This window comes from Lemur catta, chromosome 11, assembly GCF_020740605.2.
Source record: "Lemur catta isolate mLemCat1 chromosome 11, mLemCat1.pri, whole genome shotgun sequence".
Classification (NCBI taxonomy): Eukaryota; Metazoa; Chordata; class Mammalia; order Primates; family Lemuridae; genus Lemur; species Lemur catta.
Window position 1 is genome coordinate 37,811,529 of NC_059138.1, and position 22,399 is coordinate 37,833,927.

The 22,399-nt window shown below is 34.7% G+C and overlaps 1 protein-coding gene across 1 annotated transcript in view; it reads left to right on the top strand.

The window, feature by feature from the left end:
• Positions 1–22,399, top strand: part of NAMPT (nicotinamide phosphoribosyltransferase) — a 40,003-nt gene that overhangs the window by 12,776 nt on the left and 4,828 nt on the right. The window contains exons 5-10 of the mRNA XM_045565463.1: positions 4,854–5,012; positions 5,559–5,695; positions 10,542–10,767; positions 12,129–12,248; positions 20,585–20,725; positions 22,029–22,163. Of these exons, the coding sequence (XP_045421419.1) occupies positions 4,854–5,012; positions 5,559–5,695; positions 10,542–10,767; positions 12,129–12,248; positions 20,585–20,725; positions 22,029–22,163 (918 nt within the window). The remainder of the gene's footprint in view (positions 1–4,853; positions 5,013–5,558; positions 5,696–10,541; positions 10,768–12,128; positions 12,249–20,584; positions 20,726–22,028; positions 22,164–22,399) is intronic.

Here is a 22,399-nt window from a genome sequence, read left to right on the forward strand (position 1 = left end):
AAAAACACCTTAATATGTGAGAGATATTTACTTTGTTCTTACAGCTGACTCTTTAATTAGTTTATTGGTTAAACTAATTTGCTATTACATTGTAAAATAATATGCTTGAGATTCACTTATAAAAACTGAAAAAAAAATTGAAAAAGTAAGAGATCCAAGAATATGTTCAAAATAAATTTTACTAAGTTGACAGGAAATTAAAAACATTCTTCTTATTAGACTCTTGATGGGCCATCAACTAATAATGGGCTAATAATAGACTCAGAAAAAGTATACAGTTAAATAAAGGTTTTAAATGGTCTATACCATATATTAAAACTTTGAATTAACTTTTAACTCGAAGAAAAAGGAATATATCTTGTTAGTTTTTGTACAGTTGTTAATATCATTTGTACTGGCAAATATTTGATTTTCAAGGGATAATATTATTAAAACACAAGAGTAGAAGAGTTCTTATCCACATCACCTAGGCTAGGCTTTTACTTTAAATGCTGTAAAATCCCAAACAAATAAATCTAATTTAGGAAATTCGTCATCTATGGATTAATCTTTTTCATATTTTTCTTTTTAGTTTTCTGACTGGGGATTTGGTCAATAAGTTTTCACCCTTAAGTGTAATCGAACTTTCCGAAAGCAGATATTTATGGAAGTAGAGAACTAGTTACCATTCTACCTTGCTTCATGTACAGTTTCCTTTATTCTCTTCTTATTTTTTCTTTTTTTTTTTTTTTTTTGAGACAGAGTCTCACTCTGTTGCCCGGGCTAGAGTGAGTGCCGTGGCATCAGCCTAGCTCACAACAACCTCAAACTCCTGGGCTCAAGCAATCCTCCTGCCTCAGCCTCCCGAGTAGCTGGGACTACAGGCATGCGCCACCATGCCCGGCTAATTTTTTCTATATATTTTTAGTTGTTTGGCTAATTTCTTTCTATTTTTTTAGTAGAGAGGGGATCTCACTCTTGCTCAGGCTGGTCTAGAACTCCTGAGCACAATTCATCCACCCGCCTAGGCTAGGATTACAGGAGTGAGCCACCACGCCCGGCCCTTTATTCTCTTCTGAAAGTGAAAAAACAACTGGCCCTAAAAAGAAATTTTTGTCCTTTAATAACTTACAATTTTTTTATTTATTTCACTAAGAAACTATAAAGTAAAAAATTTTATATCAGTCATCTTAAAGTGATAGTTAGCAAATATATGAATATCATTTTTAATAAAAGAAATTATTAAACATAAGTCATTAATATCAGACTGTTAGATTTTGTTTAATAAAAAGCAAATAGGCCCTTGTTTTTGGTTGCTTATAACCTGAAACAGAATTTACATCAAGTTTACCTTCTTTCTACTAATATTTATTGTTTTAAATTATTGTAGTCCTAGGTAGGTATTTATATGTAAGGCATAAGAATTTACAGTCTAATACTATCTATTCCTTATTGTAGTTCTGATAGAGCCTATGTTTTCTTAAAAAATGTGTTTACTCTGAATACCAGGTCTCCAGAATAGACTTTACTTCATAGACACTTTCCATCGTTTATGGGTTTTTTTGGTGAGATAAAGGAAATTCATCCTACTCTTAGCAGTCCCCAACCCTAAGTTTACCACCTTGTATTTGAAATCTGATAGCAGCTCCAAAAGACTTGTTTTTTACAAACCTGAATATGTTCTTTAGGCAGTCCTTGATTTAGAACATTTTAAATAATAGCAGTAAATAATATTCCTTTCAGTTCCATTTCCCAGTATGTGTTCAAAGTGGTTTATAATTATTTATTGATATTCACCTGGTAGCAATACACTGAATTTTAAAACACACTAAAATTATTGAGTTGCTTTTTAATTTCAGTATTGGTGCTAGAAGAAACCTTAGTAGAAGAAAATTTAGTCCTCTCATCACGTATTTCAAAACCAGTTTAAGAGAGCTGAGGAATTCTAGGAAGCTGTCTCAGGCTTACGAGGGGCCTAATAAGCAAGTATATTGGGCTAAGCCTACGCCTGTCTTCCACCATAAAACAAAGCAAACCCTTTCTGCTATTGAACAGGAAAGTTGACTTTCACAACAATTGCACTGATCAAATGTCCTCATTTCACAGATGGGGAAATTGAGCCCTGACAGGTGAACTGACAGGTGAACAGAGTAGGTGCCAGCACCATTTCTCATTCTTTGAAGCACTTATCCTGCATAGTCACATCATAACAAACACTTCTGAAAGGAGATTTACAGGTCATTTACTTTAGTCTTAGTTTTCAGCTAATCATTTTATCTTGATTTGTGGGGCCAATTGCTGTTTTGGAAAAGTTTCCAACAAGGCCTCCTTTATTAGACCTTCGATTAACCCAAACTAACTTGCCTTTTTTCCCTGCTTACACCTAAAGTGATCTTTTTAAAAGGGGAGTAATTTTATTAAGAGTGTAATTTAAGCTGATTTTGTTGGACTATGGAAAGGAAATGGTGATGTATGTGAAGGATCACTGTGTCTAATAGTTATTTCTCTCCTACTCTGGCATTTTTTGAGGGGTAAGGTCAATCTTCTACCTTTGTAACTCCGCTAGAGTTTTTCACATTATGTTGTATATCTTTTTCATATTCCTAGATAATATCAATATTTGAGTTGAATTAAAATGTGAGAGTTGATTGAATTAAATTCAACAAATGAATATTGATTAAACACCAGCTATGCACCAAAAAAATGCTGGGCACAGAAATTAGAATAAAATATGTCTCATTTAAAGGGCCTTTGAGGGAGAGGTGATAATTCATTCCTAACTAACCACTGATATCATTAAGAATTAGTGCTGAGTTGGTGGTAGGAAAATAGGCAATTCTGTCAAAGGAATCATGAGATAGAAAATAAAAATCTTTAATAAGGGGTAAGAATTGCTAAGGAAATGGCATAGTGTTCTTAGAATGACAAATAGTCCACTGGGGACTGCAGCTTTAAAGTGAAAAAATGTGTAGTAGGAGCTAAACCTGTTGGTGGTAAACAGGGCAAGATTATGGAAGGCCTCAAATCCCATATAAATTGACTCCCCCACCACATACACACCCCGTGGACAGTAGATGGCCATAGGCTTTTCGGGAATGGTGCAACCTGAACAAAATTTGCTCTAGAATGATAACCAGTGGCAATATGAGGAATAATTAAACAGGCTAAAGATTAGAGGTAACATAGTCATGGGCAGGGGGTCAAAAGAATAATTTCAGAAGCAGAATGGTCAGAGGTTGCAGGTGATGGGTTATAGAGTTTAAGTTAGGAGTTGCATCTGTTTTCTGTTTTGTAACAAACTACCCCGACTTTTGGTGGCTTAAAACAACTGTTTCCCATGATTCTTGTGGTTGACAGGACAGTCATCTGCTGGTCTTGCTTGGACTTACACATCTGCATTTAGCTGAGGGTTCAGCTAGGGCTAGACAGTCTATAATGGCCTCACTCCTGTGTCTGGGGCCTCAGCTCAGATAGCTGGGACTACCAGACCTCACTTCATAACAGGCTTCTTCACCACGTGGTGGTCTCTTAAGTTCTAAGAGAATGAGAACAGAAACTTCAGAATGTCTTGAAACTGGGAGTTGGAAGTCATACAACATGACTTCCTCCATGTTCCGTTGTGAAAATCAAATCATAAGGTCAGTGCAGAATCAAGGGATGAGGAAATAGACTCCATCTCTTTATGAGAAGAGTGCAAAGCTCCATTTAATCAATCACAGGAGTCTAAGGCTACAGGCTTTTCTTTAAGATGACCAAATTGGCAAGTCCAAGGTTAAATCATCCTTTTATTTGTTTTTATTTATTTTATTTATTGATCATTTAGCTGGTATTCAATAAGAGCTTGTTTTATAAAATTTAATTAAGCGGTTATCTTTTTGATTCAACTGAGACATTGCCATCATCTTAGCACTCCAAAAACAGATTTGAAGCTGCTTCTAATGGCATACTATCTGGTTTATAAAAGAAGTGGTGAATTCCTAAGCCATAATAGTTAAGATGGTTGCTGTGGTTAAGCATTAGACTTTCTTTGGAGTTTCCTGGCAGCCAAGATAAAAAGGGAAATCAAGGAATAGTTCTTATCAGAAAGTTAGAAACCTAGCAATTCTTCTATTTTCTTATTTTGGAACTTATGGTCCCTGAATTAAAGTAGACAGTGACCTTGCAGTTATAGTATATGCAGGAAAGTTTCATGTGACTTACTTGTAATGACCTTTGATAAAAGCTAAGAGCATACAGCATAACTCAGTGAATAGAATTCTCTAGTGCTAAGATAAAGTGTCACAAGTTTATAACCTACCAGTTGTCTTATTAGATCTAAGGGAAAATTAGATCCCAGATTACCTAGAAGAGTAAGTGAATAACTTCTTTAGACCAGTATTATTCAAGATGTAGTCCAGGGAGCAGTGCTGGCCCATGACCTATTTGATGCAAATCCACATGAAGTATAGAAATCAAGAATAAGCATTTAGAAACTTAGGGCAGTTTGACATTGCCTCAATATCCACGTGTGAGTGTACTTTATAAAACTTCTGGTTCATAACAGATGGAAATTTTTTGAAAATTGATCCTTTCCTCAGAGATGGTCTTTCAAACTATTTGCTTCTTTGGAGCTTTGGATAGAAACTTGGTTATTCGAAATTCTCTACTGTGAAGGGCCCGGTGTGCTTATCTTCTTTGTTGCTGATTGGAGAGCTGAGCCATGTACTGTGTCTGGAATGCACATGGTAGGCATCCTGCTGTACAGCTAAAATGTCTAATTGGTCCTTCTAATGGAAGGGAAGTTTAGGACGTACCTCCAGAGAAAGCTAAGATTTTCCTCAGAAAGAACCCAATATTTTATGTATTAATATTTGTGGTTAATTTTCTTACTACAGACTATTCTTGTTCAGACCTGGTATCCAATCACTGTGGCCACAAATTCTAGAGAGCAGAAGAAAATATTGGCCAAATATTTGTTAGAAACTTCTGGTAACTTAGATGGTCTGGAATACAAGTTACATGATTTTGGCTACAGAGGAGTCTCTTCCCAAGAGGTAAGAAACTGAAACCATCCTCATTTAATAACACATGGATTGTTGGTTAGAGTACCACTATCAACTTTTGGGAATGTTATTGGGATTGATCTTGGTTCTAAGTAGGCCACATTTTGAAATTCCAGAGATTCAACCAGTACATACATATTGAGTACCTACTATGTGTTAGCAAGGTATATGGAATATAGCCTTCAACAAATGTCCCTGCCCTTTATAAATTAGATGGATGGACATATAGAGACAGACATAAAAATACATGAGATGTCAAGTAATGCTACAGGGGAGTGCAAGGCAGGGTAAGCGAAGAGAGAGTGATGGGAGTGGGGGTGGACACTATCAAGTAGACCTCTTTGAGAAGGTAACAGATGAATCCTTATATATTTAGGAAAAACAGTCTTTGTCATAAGGAACTATTCTCTCTGGTAATAGTTTAATATTTCTCTAAGAATAACTAAAGATAATAATTCCTTTGGGAGCGATGCTTGTACCTTAAATATGAGTTTTTCTTTTCCTTTTTTGGACTTTGGTTTTTGGTTGATTTTCCAGACTGCTGGCATAGGAGCATCTGCTCATTTGGTTAACTTCAAAGGAACAGATACAGTAGCAGGAATTGCTCTAATTAAAAAATATTATGGAACGAAAGATGCTGTTCCAGGCTACTCTGTTCCAGCAGCAGAACACAGGTAAAATTCTGTTTGTTTTCATCCTCCTTTTACCTAAATATTTGTTCTAAAACTACTAATTTCTTCACTCTTGTATTTGTGACTCAGTGATGTTTTGCCTAACTACAGAGCCGGGTACTACAGTACGTCTTTATGAACTTGAGAAATACAAATTCAATATTTATATTTTGTATAAAGATTGGAATCAGAGAAGTAGAGAACTTTTAACTATGCTAGAAGAAATAGTTTACTATATTGGCATATGCAGTTAGGTTTTATTCATTAAATTAAGTTTAGAAATACTCACTGTTAAGTACTCGTCACTTTTTCCCCTTTCCCCATTCTTTTAGATGACCTTACCTATCTTTGCCTTAGAAATTGTCATCTAGACCCAGTATCTACAATTATAGATGAGAAAGTAAGACTTTTGATGAAAGGGAATGTGTCCAGATTCTTTTTATGCTTTACCTGCTCTTACTGAACCATTTTCAGTTATACTAGAAGGAAATTAAAATCTAGGCTACAGCTGCTTTGGTCCTAGAGCTGACTTTATTGAAAGTAAATGGAGTTTTTAAATGTATGTCAATACTTTATTTTATTTCTGGTTTTTATAACAAAAGTATTTACTCTAATTATTTGGGAATGTTTATTAAGCTCTACTCAAACTTGAAAACTGCAGAGTGCTAAAACCAGCAATGAGTTTAGAATAAAGCTGAGCTTTTTTATTATTATTATCATTTGATGCATATTGACTAACTTTCATATGCAAAGCAGAGTACTAGATGCTACAAGGTATAAAAGGATATAATAAACACTGATCCTCTCCTTACGCAGTCTGCTTTGTTGCTTAAGTACTTTTAAAGAGGTACAATTAAAGTGCTGTAGTGGTGCAAGGGAAGGAAAGGAAGAATCATATATTCCACTGGCAGGATCAAGAAAGCTTTTTATAGAGGTAGTATATAAAATCTTCTTGAAGAAACGGTAAAATTCAATGGCCAACATTGAGCGATTATTCTCTGAGTACATATTTATTGCATTCTTACCGTGTATTGAGCATTGTGATGAAAGAGCAAGAATAAAGAGGAGAGTGTGAATGTGTTTAGGCAATAAGGGCCAAAACAGATTTTTTCGAGAACACAGGGTAGACCGAAAGACAGGTTAAGCTTAGTAAGGGCCCTCGAATTTATTTTGACATTGTATGTTTAACTATGTGCACATCATGCTAGATTTTCTTAGGCATTTTCAAATGGGAGCAGGTACTGAAGTTTTTAAGCAAAGAAGTGACATTATTAGAGAAATATTTTAGAAGATTATTTTGATAGTAGGATAGCCTGTGGATTGGGAAAAAAAGAAAAACCAGAAGTTAGGCTTTATAGAAGGCTATTGCAGCAGTCTTACAGTGATGAAATCCAGAACCAAGTGGCCAAATGAATGGAAAGAAGTGGATAAATATGAGCAATGACTTGGGAGATAAAATTGCTAAAACTTAGGGCTCAGTAAAGAGTAGATTCAACTAACATTTATGAGCAATGTATGTCATATTAGTGAGGCCTTGTTGAACATTTTACATAAGAGTTGCAAGACTTCTGACCTGGGAAAGTCAGGGTGTCATTATCATATAAAAGTTTTAGAGTTAGAATAGTTTTATTTTGGACTTAGATGTACATACATCTTTTAAAAATTTAACGTAGTATGCACATATTAGATTCTTTACTGATGGTTTTGTTTCAAAGTAGTGTCATGAGTATACTGTAAATCTGAGAATAAGAATAATATCTTCTTTACAGCTTTCGTGTTAAAATGAAAAGGATGCTATATGTGGATCCAGAGTAAAAATCCATTTTATTTTGATAGTCTCATATTTACTACATTTGTAAATTTGACTCCATAATATATGAGAATGCTTTAGATGTTCTTAATAGAAACATCTTTTAACACATTAACTGCAATCAATGTGAGTTGTATTTAACTCATGCTAGTTTTGAGCCCGGGGCCTTGTGAAGCAAAACCTGGGCAAAACCCTGCACTTGGTTCATGAAAACCTTACTTGTTGATGTTATTATTGTTACAATTAATATTGACAAATTCTAAAAACATGGATTAAATGAATAGAGTCAATACATTTCATTTTTCATTAAATTAGAAAGGATCATTTTGTTTTCGAAGTTTTTATTGTTTTCATAATAAAACCCCGTGGCCCCAAGAAAAATTTTTTTTCTAGTGTGATAGTCAGTGTGTTAAAAATAGCTTAGTATAGTGAAAAGAGCTGAAAGTTGGACTGAAAGTTGGGAACCCTGAGTGACCTTACAGCTGACACGGTTGGTGGCCTTGGGCAGGTCACTTTATCTCTCTGTTTTTCAGTTCCTCCCTCCAGCAAAACAAAAGGAGGACACAATATCAGAAGATCATTGAGGATAAATGAGCTAACATCTAAAATAACTTTAAAATAAAAGAACTCTATAAATGTAGAGCTTTACCATTATTATTATAAATATCTTATTAAAGAATATATGAATCTGGACCTAGAATATTTAATTGTGTAACCTTTTCGTCTCAAACTTTGGAAAGATATCAAATTTAATTTGGTGCTTGAAATTGGAATTAATAGCATGGGTGGAATTCATTGAACAGTTAAGATCTTCATATACCAAATACTGTACTAGAAGAATAGGTGTTAGGATTGTATTATGTAGAGGGTGCTATAGGAAGTGTCTGTGGGATGATGAAATGAGATATTCCACCTACTTCCTATCTAATAAGGTAGATCTGGAGCCCAGAAGAAAAACATGAGCTAAGATACGGATATTGGAAACCCTCACCACAAGAGTGTTTTTTTGGAAAGCTTTGAGACTTTCACACAGGGAGGTATTATAGAGGGAAACAAGTGCCCAGGTCAGAGCTTTGAGAAATATTGCCATTTGGCAAGTTAGAGTGAAGGAGGAGAACACAGCATCTGGGGGAGACTGACGAGGAACCATAGAAATAGGAAAAAGAAAAATGAAACATGGAGATGTCATTGAAGTGAAAGGAAAGAAAGTTTCAGGAAAGTTCAGATGCCATGGAGAAAACCAAGTAAGATACAGACTAAAATTTGACAATTAAGTTTGCTAGGCATGATACAAGTAGCAGAGTTGGATGACTATATTGATAACAACTTTAGAAAACAATAACTGCTTAAGCAATGATTTCTAACTGTAGAAGTTCATTCTTATGTTGTAAAGCTCTCCATTGTTGGTATTCATAGAGCTTAGTTCTTTCTCTTATAAACAAAACAGTAGCAATTCTGAATATGACAAAGGGGTTTCTCTTCATCCATAATTTAACTTTCCATTTAGCCTTCAGATGCTTGCATGAAGTAGAGAATTGACATCATAGCTACCGGCAGCCTCCGTAGTTATAGAAGAGTGTTCACAATTAAATGAGTTGTATATCAGTAGGCCCTCTCTGTTTTGGACAAGGGTAGTCTCTCGGTAACTAGATCTTTATAACCTGAAGTGTACATGCTCAGCTACCCCCAGCATACCTTTGACAATATGGGAAAAGGTGTTTGCTCCAGTCCTTTAGGAAAAAACTTGTTACATAAAATGACAATTGAAGACATAAATTAGTACAACTCTTCAGACGGTTTTGAGTTAAACCTTATACCTGTATAATAAATGAATAAGCTTTTTATTTTACTGAGGAGAACAGGGTAGAGGCAAAAACTAGAAAATTAGGGAGCATGAAAAGTTGCTTGGCATAAGGAAATGGTAATGATTTTCAAATTCATTGTTAAATTGTTTAAGATTTTTAAAATTTACTTCATTGTATATTAATTTTCCAACAAATACACAGGTTGAGCATCCCAAATCTGAAATATTCCAAAATCTGAAACTTTTTGCTCAAAGGAAATGTTCATTAGAGCATTTGAGAAAATCCAATTTTCAGATTTGGGGTGCTTAACTGATAAGTATAATGCAAATATTCCAAAATCTGAAAAAATCTTAAATTTGGAACATTTCTGGTCCCAAGCATTTCGGATGAGGGATAATCAGCCTGTAATTACATGTCAAATATGGATCTATCCAATAAGAAGAATCAGTATTAAGGACATTGCAAAAATCACTCTAGCCTTTCTTGCCTAATAGAAACTCTCATACTTTATTTGCCATCCTTAATTATATTTTGCTTAAACTAAATATTAAAATTCTTATTCCTTCAGCATACATTAATTTGTAGTGGATAAAATATAAATGAAATAAATGCCTGTTACTGGTCACTTGAAGATATAATAGGTAAAGAGTTAGTTGACTATATATATGCATAGTATAGTATAAGTAATTGTCTAAGTAATTGCCTCTAAGTGTAAGATTTTGAGAGAATAAAGACAAAATGTATGTCCCTAATATTATTGATATCTGGTTTTGAAAATTTTACAGAAGGGAGCCAAGTGCTTGCATTGCCTAACACACTAATGAGAGTATGTATTCATTCTTTCTAACATCTTGACATAAAGTATAGAGGGCATTCAGCAAGTGCTTTTTAGTTTGCTGATTTTAAATTAGTAGATTCAGGAATGCCAAAAAAAAAAAAAGTTTATAATTGGTTAAATATGACATAAGGACTTGAGAGCTAAGTAACTTAATAACTATTAATGAAGAACAAGGTTGCTTACAAACTAATTGTCTTAGGGGGTGCTTGACCCAAATATTTCCTTTGCCTTGTGATGTACATTCATTAAACTAACTCACTCACCTTCTCTGTGATGTTAACAATTTAGTATAGTAAACATGAGATAAGATTATAGTAAACATGAGATACGATTAACAGTGATTCAGGAATAGATGTGTCTGCTTAAGTAAATCTGTATTTTCATTTTGTTTTCTAGTACCATAACAGCTTGGGGGAAAGACCATGAAAAAGATGCTTTTGAACATATAGTAACACAGTTTTCATCAGTGCCTGTATCTGTGGTCAGCGATAGCTATGACATTTATAATGCCTGTGAGAAAATATGGGGTGAAGATCTAAGACATTTGATAGTATCAAGAAGTACAGAGGCACCACTAATAATCAGACCTGATTCTGGAAACCCTCTTGACACAGTATTAAAGGTAAATTTTAATATGCAACTTGGTAATTAAAATGCCTGTAGACCAACTGCATCGACACTGCTTTTAATTTCATTTATACACACACCATCTCAGAGCTGTCTGGACCACTTCTCTTGTTTTATAGTTGCAGCCCAGAGAGAGTAATAGATTTGCCCATGGTCACATGTTAATAGCAGAGAAAGAATACAGAGAATTATGGGTTATTTATGTACTCTCATTAGATGATCATGTACTGTTGAGTAGATATTTTCTTTTCAGCTTACCTTCAAATTTAATTAACAGCATTGCCGTTTTAATTCAGTGATTTGGGCACCAAGTCTACTTGTGGTTTGTTTCTTTTCTTTTATCACAAGTCATTACTAGACTTTTGAATTTGTTAGTGCAGAAGAAATACGTGCAGGGTGATGTGGAATAAAAGTAATTCAAAAATACTTTTCAAGTAGTGGTTCTTTAGAGATACTGTTGAATCTTAACGCAGCAGTGTTGCAAGTGAATTTCAGATTGCTTTCTTCAAAAAGCAATAATAAAAGCAGGGTTATTTGATGCCTACTACAAGAACAATACTGTTTTAGGTACTTTACGTAAGATGTGTCATTTAATCGCTGCAAACTGATTCATCAATATGGAATTTTCTCATTGTTAGAATCTTAATCTGTTTAGGAAAAGGAAGTATTTGTTGTGGGGGGAGAATGTCTCTTGTAGGTCTTTTGTGTCTCTGACCAAGCTTTCCAAGAAATTTTAAATCTATGTACAAAACTTTCAATAGTTAATGATTGAGTAGGATGATTTGCATATTATGCAATTTGGCTTTAATTAAGAGCAAAGGAGAACTTGAGAGAAACCATGGGTTCTATGTGCTTCATTCCCAGCCTTCTCTGCTTATAAAAGTTTCTCTGAACTTTGTGATTTAAATAGATTTATATTTGAGTTATGTTAGACAATTAAACCAAACAAAATTATTGGACACAAGCAGAATAAATCCAAGTCAAAAGTATAATCTGTAAGTTAAATGATGCTTTATGTACTTCTTAAAAATATTATATTTGTTGAATCATATTAAAAATTTTTCTTCTGAATCTATGTAATTTGAAAGATGTGAGGGGAAAAAACTTATTTTGAGCCACTTTCTGGTATAAATTGACTCAATAGGAAATAGCATGCTTGTTTCTAATGTGATTAAAAGGAGTTGGGACCAAAATTTTAGAAGGCATATACATAGTGCTATAAAATTTTTTAAGTAGTTTTATTTTTATAGTCTCAAGATTCTCTAGCAAAGCAAAATTATTTTTTTTAACTTTGGAAAGTTCTCGTACTTGTTTTCAGTTTTAGTTAATGTGTTGCATGTGTATTTTTCCATACAGGTTTTGGATATTTTGGGTAAGAAGTTTCCTGTTACTGAAAACTCAAAGGGCTACAAGTTGTTGCCACCTTATCTTAGAATCATTCAAGGGGATGGAGTAGATATTAATACCTTACAAGAGGTATGTGTTTTATATTAAAAGTTTTAGGCATTCCTTATAATTAAGCTCCTTTATATTACTTTGATAAACAACACATTACTAATTTAAATACAGTTGTGATTTTATTCATAAATGTTTATGTTGGTATAAGTCTTCTGTGCATTGCTTGAAGTTTAAAAATAATAGTAGTTTAAGATGTAGACCAGCCAAGCCGTACTCTACTCTTCTAGCCACGATAAATGATGGATCTAAAGAAGTATCGTTATGAAACAAGAACATTGTCAGTCAAGGAATGTCCCTTGTAATATAAAAACAGAAAGTCTTGACTCTGCTCATATAGGTCTGAGTTTTAATAGAATTGAGCTTTAATATGCTAACACATGACCCTTGAACTTCCCAGCCTACAGAACTGTCAGCTGAATAAACCTCTTTTCTTTATAAATTAAAAAAAAAAAAGGAATTGAGTTTTATGTACTCTACCAATGTAAAACTCAGATGTTAGTAATGGGTGGTTTTTCAGAAATTACAGAATGGCTTGTCATCTCTTCTAAATTAAGTATTGACTGTCATCACTGTTATTAGATTTAACCAAATAGTGTACAGGCAAACCTCATTTTATTGTGTTTCACAGATAGTTTGTGTTTTTTTTATTTTTTGTTTTTGTTGGTTTTTAACAAATTGAAGGTTTATGGCAACCCTGCATCAAACAAGTCTATCCATGCCATTTTTTTTCAACAGCATGTATTCACTTCATGTCTCTTGCCACATTTTGGTAATTCTTGCAATATTTCAACTTTATTGTTATATCTGCTATGGTGATCTTTGATGTTACTAGTGTAATTGGTTTGGGACACTACAGACTGCACCCAGATAAGAGGGTGAATTTAATTGATACGTGTGTGTTCTGACTATTCCACCAACTGCTCATTCCCCCATCTGTCTCCCTCTCCTCAAGCCTCCCATCCCGAGACACACCAATATTGAAATTAGGCCAGTGAACCCTATAGTGGCCTCTAAGTGTTCAAGTGAATGGAAAAGATGCAAGTTTTCACTTTAAATCAAAAGCTAGAAATGATTAAGCTTTGTGAGGAAGGCATGTTGAGAGCTGAGATAGATCTAAAGAGCCAGCTAGTCAAGTTGTGAATGCGAAGGAAAAGTTCTTCAAGGAAATTAAATGTGCTACTTCAGTGAGCACACAAATGATAAAGCAAAACATCCCTATTGCTGATAAGAAGAAAGTGTTAGCAGTCTGGATCGATGATCACACACACACCAGCCACAACAGTCTCTTAAGCCAACGCCAATCCAGAGCAAGGCCCTAACTCTCTTCAATTCTATGAAGGGTGAGAGAGGTGTGGAAGCTGCAGAAGAAAAGTTGGAAGCTAGGAGGGGTTGGTTCATGAGGTTTAAAAAAAGAAGCCATCTCCCTAACATAAAAGTGCAAGGTGAAAAGCAAGTGCTGATTTGGAGCTACAGCAAGTTATCCAGAAGATCTAGCTAAGATCACTGATGAAGGTGGCTGCACTAAACAACAGATTTTCAATGTGGACAGAACAGCTTTCTACTGGAAGAAGATGCCATCTAGGATTTTCATAGCTAGAGAGGAGAAATCAGTGTCTGGCTTCAAAGGACAGGTTAACTTTCTTGTTAGGGTCTAAGGCACCGTTGCTTTAAGCGGAAGCCAGAGTTCATTTACCATCCTGAAAACCTGAGGGCCCTTCAGAATTATGCTAAATCTACTCTGCCTACGTTCTGTAAATGGAACAGCAAAGCCTAGATGTTAGCATATCTGTTTATACACCATGGTCTGAATATTTTAAGCCCATTGTTGAGAACTATTGCCCAGAAAAAAAGATCCCTTTCAAAATATTACTGCTCATTGACAGTGCACCTGGTCACCCAAGAGCTCTGATGGAGAGATACAAGGAAATCAATGTTGTTTTCTGCCAGCTAACACACCATCCATTCTACAGCCCATGGATCAAGGAGTCATTTCAACTTTTAAGTCACATTATTTAAGAAATACGTTTTGTAAGGCTCTAGCTGCCATAGATGGTGATTGCTCTGATGAAGCTGGGCAAAGTAAATTGAAAACCTCTGGAAAGAATTCACCATTCTAGATGTCATTAAGGAACATTGTGATTAATAGGAGGAGGTTAAAATACCAGTATTAACAAAGAGTTTGGAAGAAGTTTATTTCAGCCCTCATGGGTGACTTTGAGGGGGTTCAAGACTTCAGTGGAGGAAGTCGTTGCAGATACAGTGGAAATAGCCAGAGAACTAGAATTAGAAGTGGAGCCTGAAGACTTGATTGAATTACTGCAATCTCATGATAAAACTTGAACGAATGAGGAGTTGTTTCCTATGTATGAGCAAAGAAAGTGATTTTTTGAGATGGAATCTACTCCATGTGAAGATGCTGTGAACATTTTTGCAATGACAGCAAAAGATTTAGAATATTACATAAACTTAGTTGATAAAGTGGCAATAGGGTCAGAGAAGATTGACTCCAGTTTTGAAAGAAGTTCTGCTGTGGGTAAAATGCTGTCAAACAGCCTCACATACTACAGAGAAATATTTCATGAAAGGAAGAAGCAATCGATATGGCAAAGTTTGTTGTCTTATTTTAAGAAATTGCCACAGCCATCCCTGCCTTCAGCAACCACCTCCCTGATCAGCAGTCATCAACACTGAGGTGACACCCTCTACCAGCAAAGATTACGACATACTGAAAGCTCAGATTATGATTAGCATTTCTTAGCAACAAAGTATTTTAAAATTAAGATTTGTACATTTTTTTACACATAATGCTATTGCATACTTAATAGACTATAGTGTAAAAATGATTTTTATGTGTACTGGGAAACCAAAAAATTGTGTAACTCGCTTTATTAGTGTTCATTTTATTGCTGTGGTCTGAAACCAAGCCTGCAGTATTACTGAGGTATGCTTGTATTATCTTAAAACTTTTCCCTATTTTGTTTCCCAAATAAGGCCTCTTAAGAGCCATAACTTTAACTAACACCTAAAATACTCCACAGAAGTTAATAATATCACTAACGTGACGTAAACTGTCTACTGTCATAAGCCACTGACATTTTGATATATACCAATCTCAGATGATATATAGCCATGTAACACAAGTTAAAGGATTTTTCTCTTGGAAAGAGTTCAGTGGTGGTATGGTAAGATCAGTACCCAAATTATAAGTAGTTTGTTTTCTAGAGATTGACTTGAAAGTGAGAACTATTGTATATAACAAACTGTATTTCTGTGCAGATGTGTATTTAGAGTTCTATTATGAGGTATCTGGAATAGATCTCTCTAGTAAATCACAGAAATGGAGTTTTGTCCACTAAATCTCCTGAACTGCTTTGCTGAAGAAAAGTGGGAACTCCAGCTTCTCTAAGACAGTTGATCTTGGGACATTAGGGGTTTTTCATGTGAAAAGGAAGGAAGAAATAGAATAAAAGTCTGCAAAGAGAAGGAGGAGGACCTAGAATGTAGAAATCCCAGCTGGCACATCTAATTGCCATTGTCTCCTCTTAGCTTACCTGAGCTATTTTTTACCTCGGTGTCAGTTAAGTACTATTACCCGTACCTACCTTGAGGCATTTTAGCAGGTATCCTGGCACATACTTCTCTCCTGTTCAGATGGAAGAGCATGGGCAGGGTCCTGTGCCTGGGTCTGAGAACCCTTAGCGTAGTGCTCTGCCCATTGCTTATGCGCAGCCAGCCTTGTTCCAGAAGTCAGCAGCCTGGGTTGTTCAGTCAGGTATTTGAAGTTCCCTTTAAAAACCAAAGGTCTTTGGCTTTCCTTTCTTTTCTTTCCTTTTTTCCCCCCTTGTTTGTTTTTTAAAAAAACTGTGAGAATGTGTATGCATTTTTAAAGTTGAGAATCAGCTCAAAACATTACCCTACTTTTTAACCACATGAACAAGAAATATTAAGACACATACTCTTTGACATTGGTGAAACCTTAAACAGAACAGTTAGAAGATTGAGTAGTTTTGTGTTAATGGAGATGCATTCGTGGAATATGGAAAGCTATCTTAAAGAAACTGGGCCTGTTGGGATAAACCCATTGTAAACTGTGAAAATATCATAAGTTGAAAATGTTTTTAATACACCCAACATACCAAACTTCATAGCTTAGCGTACCTTACCTTAAACATGCTCAGAACACTTATATTAGCCTATAGTTGGGCAAAATCATCTAACAAAAAGCCAATTTTATAATAAAGTGTTAAATATCTCATGTATTTATTGGTGTTCTACTCAATGTATATCACTTTCACACCATCATTAAGTTGAACCATTGTATGTCAGGGACCATCAATACCTGATTTCTTCATATTAAAGGTGGGTCAAAATATGCCTTTAAAAGAAGGAAAAGGAATTCATTTAGCATTTTTGCTTTGTACGTATACTAAATTAGATCCTTTAATTTTGACAAAATGGAAAATCTGCTTTATTTGAAACAACCACCTTCTCTCCTTAACTGACAGTCTCCCTCTTGAACTTTTCTGCTTAGGGTCAGTCACGCCTGTGACATTGTGACATCCCATCATGTTTACAGTGCCTACTTTAGGTTCTTGTGTTCCACTGTGTAACAGAATGAAAACTGCTTATTTAAGAAAAGCAAAAATCTGTGTTGGACAACATACAAAGTGTCCATCTTCTTTTTCTGTTTGTGTTTCAATTAGGGTTTCAGTCTTCTTGGATATAGTTGAAATCTCTTCATAGAGTGGTCATTAATAACACTAAAATAGTACTGAATTCTCAGAGTTGACAAGAGGAAGATTTCTTTGAAGCCTCACATATTTTAAACATTTTTCTTCCCATACTCAATTATATCTTATTATGCTATGCATAGTTAGCATTTTTCTCCCTTTCTTCACCTTTAACTATCCCGCTATTCTTTTCCTGGAATCCTTTTCTCTAGTTTTTTTAGTAAATTTTCCCTAAGTATTACAACTTTGGTCCAGAGACTTAATAGAAGACATTGGTTTTATGTAAATCTTAATGAGCAGAACAAATTACTTTTTTGATCTGTATGTATATATAAAATATTGCACTTGTAGACTGTAATACATGATTCAAATGTGTGGTTGGGATAAGACAAATAATTAAATCCTAATGGCGTAATATTATATAACTCTTCTGATTTCAGTTAAGTTAGATCCCTTAGTTATAAAACTTGAAAATTTGTTATTCAACAGAAGAGTTAGTATCTAAGACTGATATTTTGTCAGTTCTTGTCTAATCAGATTTTTTCTGATTTGTCTTGTGTAAATGTCTTTAAATAGTACTTTTTCCTTAGTTCTATAATTTCCTATTAACAGAAAAGTTGATTTTTAACTCCCAATTGCCTAAATTTTACAACTTTTAGTGAAGAAACTTGGCCTGAAATATAATAATAATGTATTAGGCAATGCTGTACTTTGTGATTTTCTCATTATTCTGTTGAAGCATCTCTGAAATCAGGTGACAGGTCTGAAACTGTATTTTCTTTATATTTTACTTAAACCACCTTACCCTCCATCTACCTGTTTCCCTTTCCTTCCTTACCTTTTCTGTTCTACTCTTTGCATTTCTCCCATATTGGAATTTACTATGTTCACAGTCATTTCAATGAGAAATAAATCTAAATTCAGGGGGCTTGGGTGCCTTTGGCTTCAGGTACAATGATAAAGACATGAGACAGGATTTGTGTACAACCTAAAGGAATCACTTTAAAATAAATCTTATGTGTTTTGATCTTGATTCTTCTAGTTTAAAAGTACACATAGCAGGAGAATTAGTTGAGATTTTAAAAGAAAGTTGCATTTCTAAATGTAGGTTTGTTAAAAGATGGAGGCGCTTGGAGTTTTTTTGTTTTTTCCTTTGCAATGTTGAAAATAGAAAAGACAATTTGAGACTTGGTATTTGGTGGGAATGTGGTAAATTTGTATTAATGATTCACATAAAGTTATTAAACTTGTCTATGATTTTCTAATCATTCTAAAAGTTCTATTTAAATAACAGAACCAGCCCTTCTAATTGCTTCCTTTTGGCTATTCTCATGAAATTAAAGGAATACTTAGTATATTTCACTTGCCACCTTCTGTCATAAAAGTGATTGAGTATATTAAATAAGAAGGCAGATGTGAGGTAAATAAACTCGACTTAGGAGAAAGAAATACAAACCTAAGGCGTGAAACCCTAAGAATTCTAGAAGAAAATGTTGGAAAAACTCTTACAGACATCAGCTTAGGCAAACAATTTATAAAGAAGACCCCAAAAGCAATCACAGCATCAACAAAAATAAATGAATGGGACCTGATCAAATTAAAGAGCTTCTGCACAGCCAAAGAAACTATCACTGTAGCAAATAGATGACCTACAGAATGGGAGAAACTAGAATCTGTATAACTAGAATCTATATAGAACTCAGGAAAATCAGCAAGAAAAAATTTAAAAACCCCATTGAAAAGTGGACAACGGACACAAACAGAAACTTTTCAATAAAAGTTCTTTCTTTCAAAAAAAGATAGACTAATGGCCAAGAAACATGCGAAAAAATGCTTAACATCTCTAATCATCAGGGAAATGCAAATCAAAACAACAGTGAAATATCACTTAACTGCAGTGAGAATGGCTTTTATCAAAAAGTTCCAAAACAACAAATGTTGGTGTAGATGTGGAGAAATAGGAGCACTCATACACTGGTGGTGTGACTACAAACTAGTTCAACCTCGATGGAAAGTAATATGGAGATATCTCAAAGAAGTAGACCAAAAAGTAGACCTACCATTTGATCGAGCAATCCCACTGCTGGGCATCTACCCAAAAGATAAAAAGACATTCTGTAATAAATACATCTGCACTAGAATGTTCATAGCAGCACAATTCACAATTGGAAAGATGTGGAAACAACCCAAGTGCCCATCAATACATGAGTGGATTAATAAAATGTGGTATATGTATACCATGGAGTACTACTCAGCCACACAAAAAAATGGTGAACTACCACCTCTTGTGTAATCCTGGATGGAGCTGGAGCCCATTCTCCTAAGTGAAGTATCACAAGAATGGAAAAATAAGCACCACATATACTCACCATCAAATTGGTACTAATTGATCAACACTTACGTGCACATATGGAAGTAACATTCATCAGGTGTCAGGCAGGTGAAGGGGGAAGGGGGACAGGTATGTTCACATCTGATGGGTGCAGTGTGCACTATCTGGGGGATGGCCACGCTTGTAGCTCTGAATCAGATGGTGCAAAGGCAATATATGTAACTTAAACGTTTGTACACCTGTAGTATTCTGAAATTTAAAAAAAGATTAAAAATTTTTTAAAAATAAAAGATTCTGTACACTCCCTTTGTAATGCAACCCACTTAACCCACTACATGTGCAGGTGTCATTTGGCCCTCTTCACATTGCACTGTGGGAACTGGGACTCAAAAACCAATGCAAAAATGTTGATACTTTGCCTATTGCTATTGCTGCAATAAATTATCTTTCATCTCCAAAAAAAAAAGAAAAAGAAATACAAATGACATTGGTAAGAAACAAATCTTTAGTGTAGTTTGAAATTATATGTCCTTTGAAACAACTATTTTAGCTGTCAGAACTGTTCATACAGGTTTCTCTGCTGGCTTGTCAATAATCATTCTTCCAAAAATGATCCAGTGATAAATCTTAATCCTCAGAGCATCTGTCCATAATTTTGTTTATGTCATTGGAGCACCAGCCAGAGTAGAATGACTCTACCAATATCTCAATTGTTATGTAGGAAAGAGTATTTTATACTCTTTTGCCACCAATATCTATTGACTTTAACATGTACTGTTATATATGTTATATATGACATGTAATAATGTGATGTATTGTGGTTTACTAATGATGATTAGAATTATTCCTAGAGTCTAATAATTTGGGGGCAAATGTTTGGGTCCCATTGCTTGTGCTGCTGGCATCTGGGCAATAACTCAAGGAGGTGGATGAGAGAAGTCAACTCAAGTCAGTTTAGATATTCATGGCCAATTTTTTCCCACTTCCTCTCATTTCCTTTACTCCCCCAACCCTAATCACAATCATAATGACAACAACACAGATTCAGAAACTGTGAATAAAATCTCCTTCCAAACATATCCATCTCAGGCTGTCCTTTTGGGGTAAGTAGTTCTTTAAAAAAAAAAATGTGGGATATAACTTTGTCTAGGCCTTTTTCTTATCTAATTATTGACTGTTACAAAACATCTCTTGGATGCTTCATTCATCTATATTGCCCTTTGAAAATTCTCTCTCATTATCTTCCAAATTACTTAAGTTTTGTTTTGTTTTGTTTTGTTTTAATCTTCTAGATTGTAGGAGGCATGAAAGAGAATAAGTGGAGTATTGAAAATGTTGCCTTTGGTTCTGGTGGAGCTTTGCTACAGAAGTTAACAAGAGATCTCTTGAATTGTTCCTTCAAGTGTAGTTATGTTGTAACCAATGGCCTTGGGGTATGTCCTTCAACTTTTACTGCTTCTGTTTTAGTACCTTCTTTATGTATCTAGGTAGATCGTGGTTATTGAATGCAATAGTCAAAGGATAATATGGTCCTAGGCTGTTAGTATGTTGTCAGGTACTACTGACCTTGTCTCAGAAACAAGGAAAAGAAAGGAGATGTTAGGTAATAACATGATTAAGAAGAAAAAACAAAAACTTGGAAAAAGGAGGAACAATAAGGTGAAAGATTATGTAAGAGAGATAATACAGGTCAGTCATTTCCCATGGCTTCACAATACACCTTTGGATCAAAGAGTTGACTGAATTTGAGTAGGAATGTCAACTAACCTAGCCTGCATATATTAATGATAAGCAAGTATGTAATACAATCACTGTCAAAACAGTTTAGGAAAGTGAAATATGAAGTTTGGATTGTGGTACCAGAATCATGTTCCAGCAGCCATGAAACAGCTAGGCAGCTAAACAACTATCCCCCCAGCTCCTCCATAGCATCTAGAGAGCAGGGGAGTCTGTGGAGCAAAGGGCAGAAGCGGGGAGATGCTAAAAACTCCTAAAAACACCTGAGTTGGTTCCCTGCTTTACTGTCTTTCATCTTTCTTTGAAGAGTTCTGGGATGAACTCATTTGTTGCTCTCATTCCACTGCCATTGTTAATTGCTTCTATTATGTCTTGCCTCCTGTCTTCCTGATCTTGAAATAAACATTTTGCTCTCTTCAGGTACTCTTAAGTTTTTGCTTCTGACAATAACAAAGTAAAGTAAAAAATAACAAAAGGGAAAGGTTACAAGTTAAGAAAGCCTTTACCTTAGTAATATCCTAGTTCCCCCTCCAAAGATTTTATATATGTGTGTGTGTGTGTGTGTGTGTGTGTGTGTGTGTGTGTGTGTGTGTGTGTATGTATATACATATACATATATATATATAGTTTGGGCATAGCTGGGTTTTTTTAAATAGCATGTATCAGTTTAGAAGCAGTTTACATTATTAAAGGAGATACCTTAAGGGTCATATGTTAGAATACTCAAAGACTTCCAAAAAATGAAGTGTTAAGTATTTGTCATTGATAAGAAAGGATATCCAAGATTTGGGTTCCATTTTTACCTTTTTTCATAACAGACTGTCCATCAAAACAGGCTAAAAAGTTATGTTTCTAAAAACCAGAATAGATTTATTTAGTTATACCTATTAAGTGTCTTAAAACTTACACATAAATTATGTATCTACTTTTTTGTAAATGAGTGTTTGGACATTTCTGATGATTAGTCTATTTCTCTAACTTTCTTAATTTGAATTTTAGATTAATGTCTTCAAGGACCCAGTTGCTGATCCCAACAAAAGGTCCAAAAAGGGCCGATTATCTTTACATAGGACGCCAGCAGGGAACTTTGTTACACTTGAGGAAGGAAAAGGTGACCTTGAAGAATATGGTCATGTATGTATTTATGCTGATTTTTTTTTTTTAACAATAGTAGGTTGGCTTTCCAAATTAATAAGGTTTTTGTGTTGTTTTAAATTCTTTTTAGAATAATTTTTGTGAAGGACAAAGTAGTTGTATTATAAAATGTACAGTTGCTGACCTGGCCTACCAAAATAAGATGAAAAACAAGTTGCTAGGTCATAAATCCGAAGTCTATGTATACATTGGAAGAAATATTATAACATTCAAAA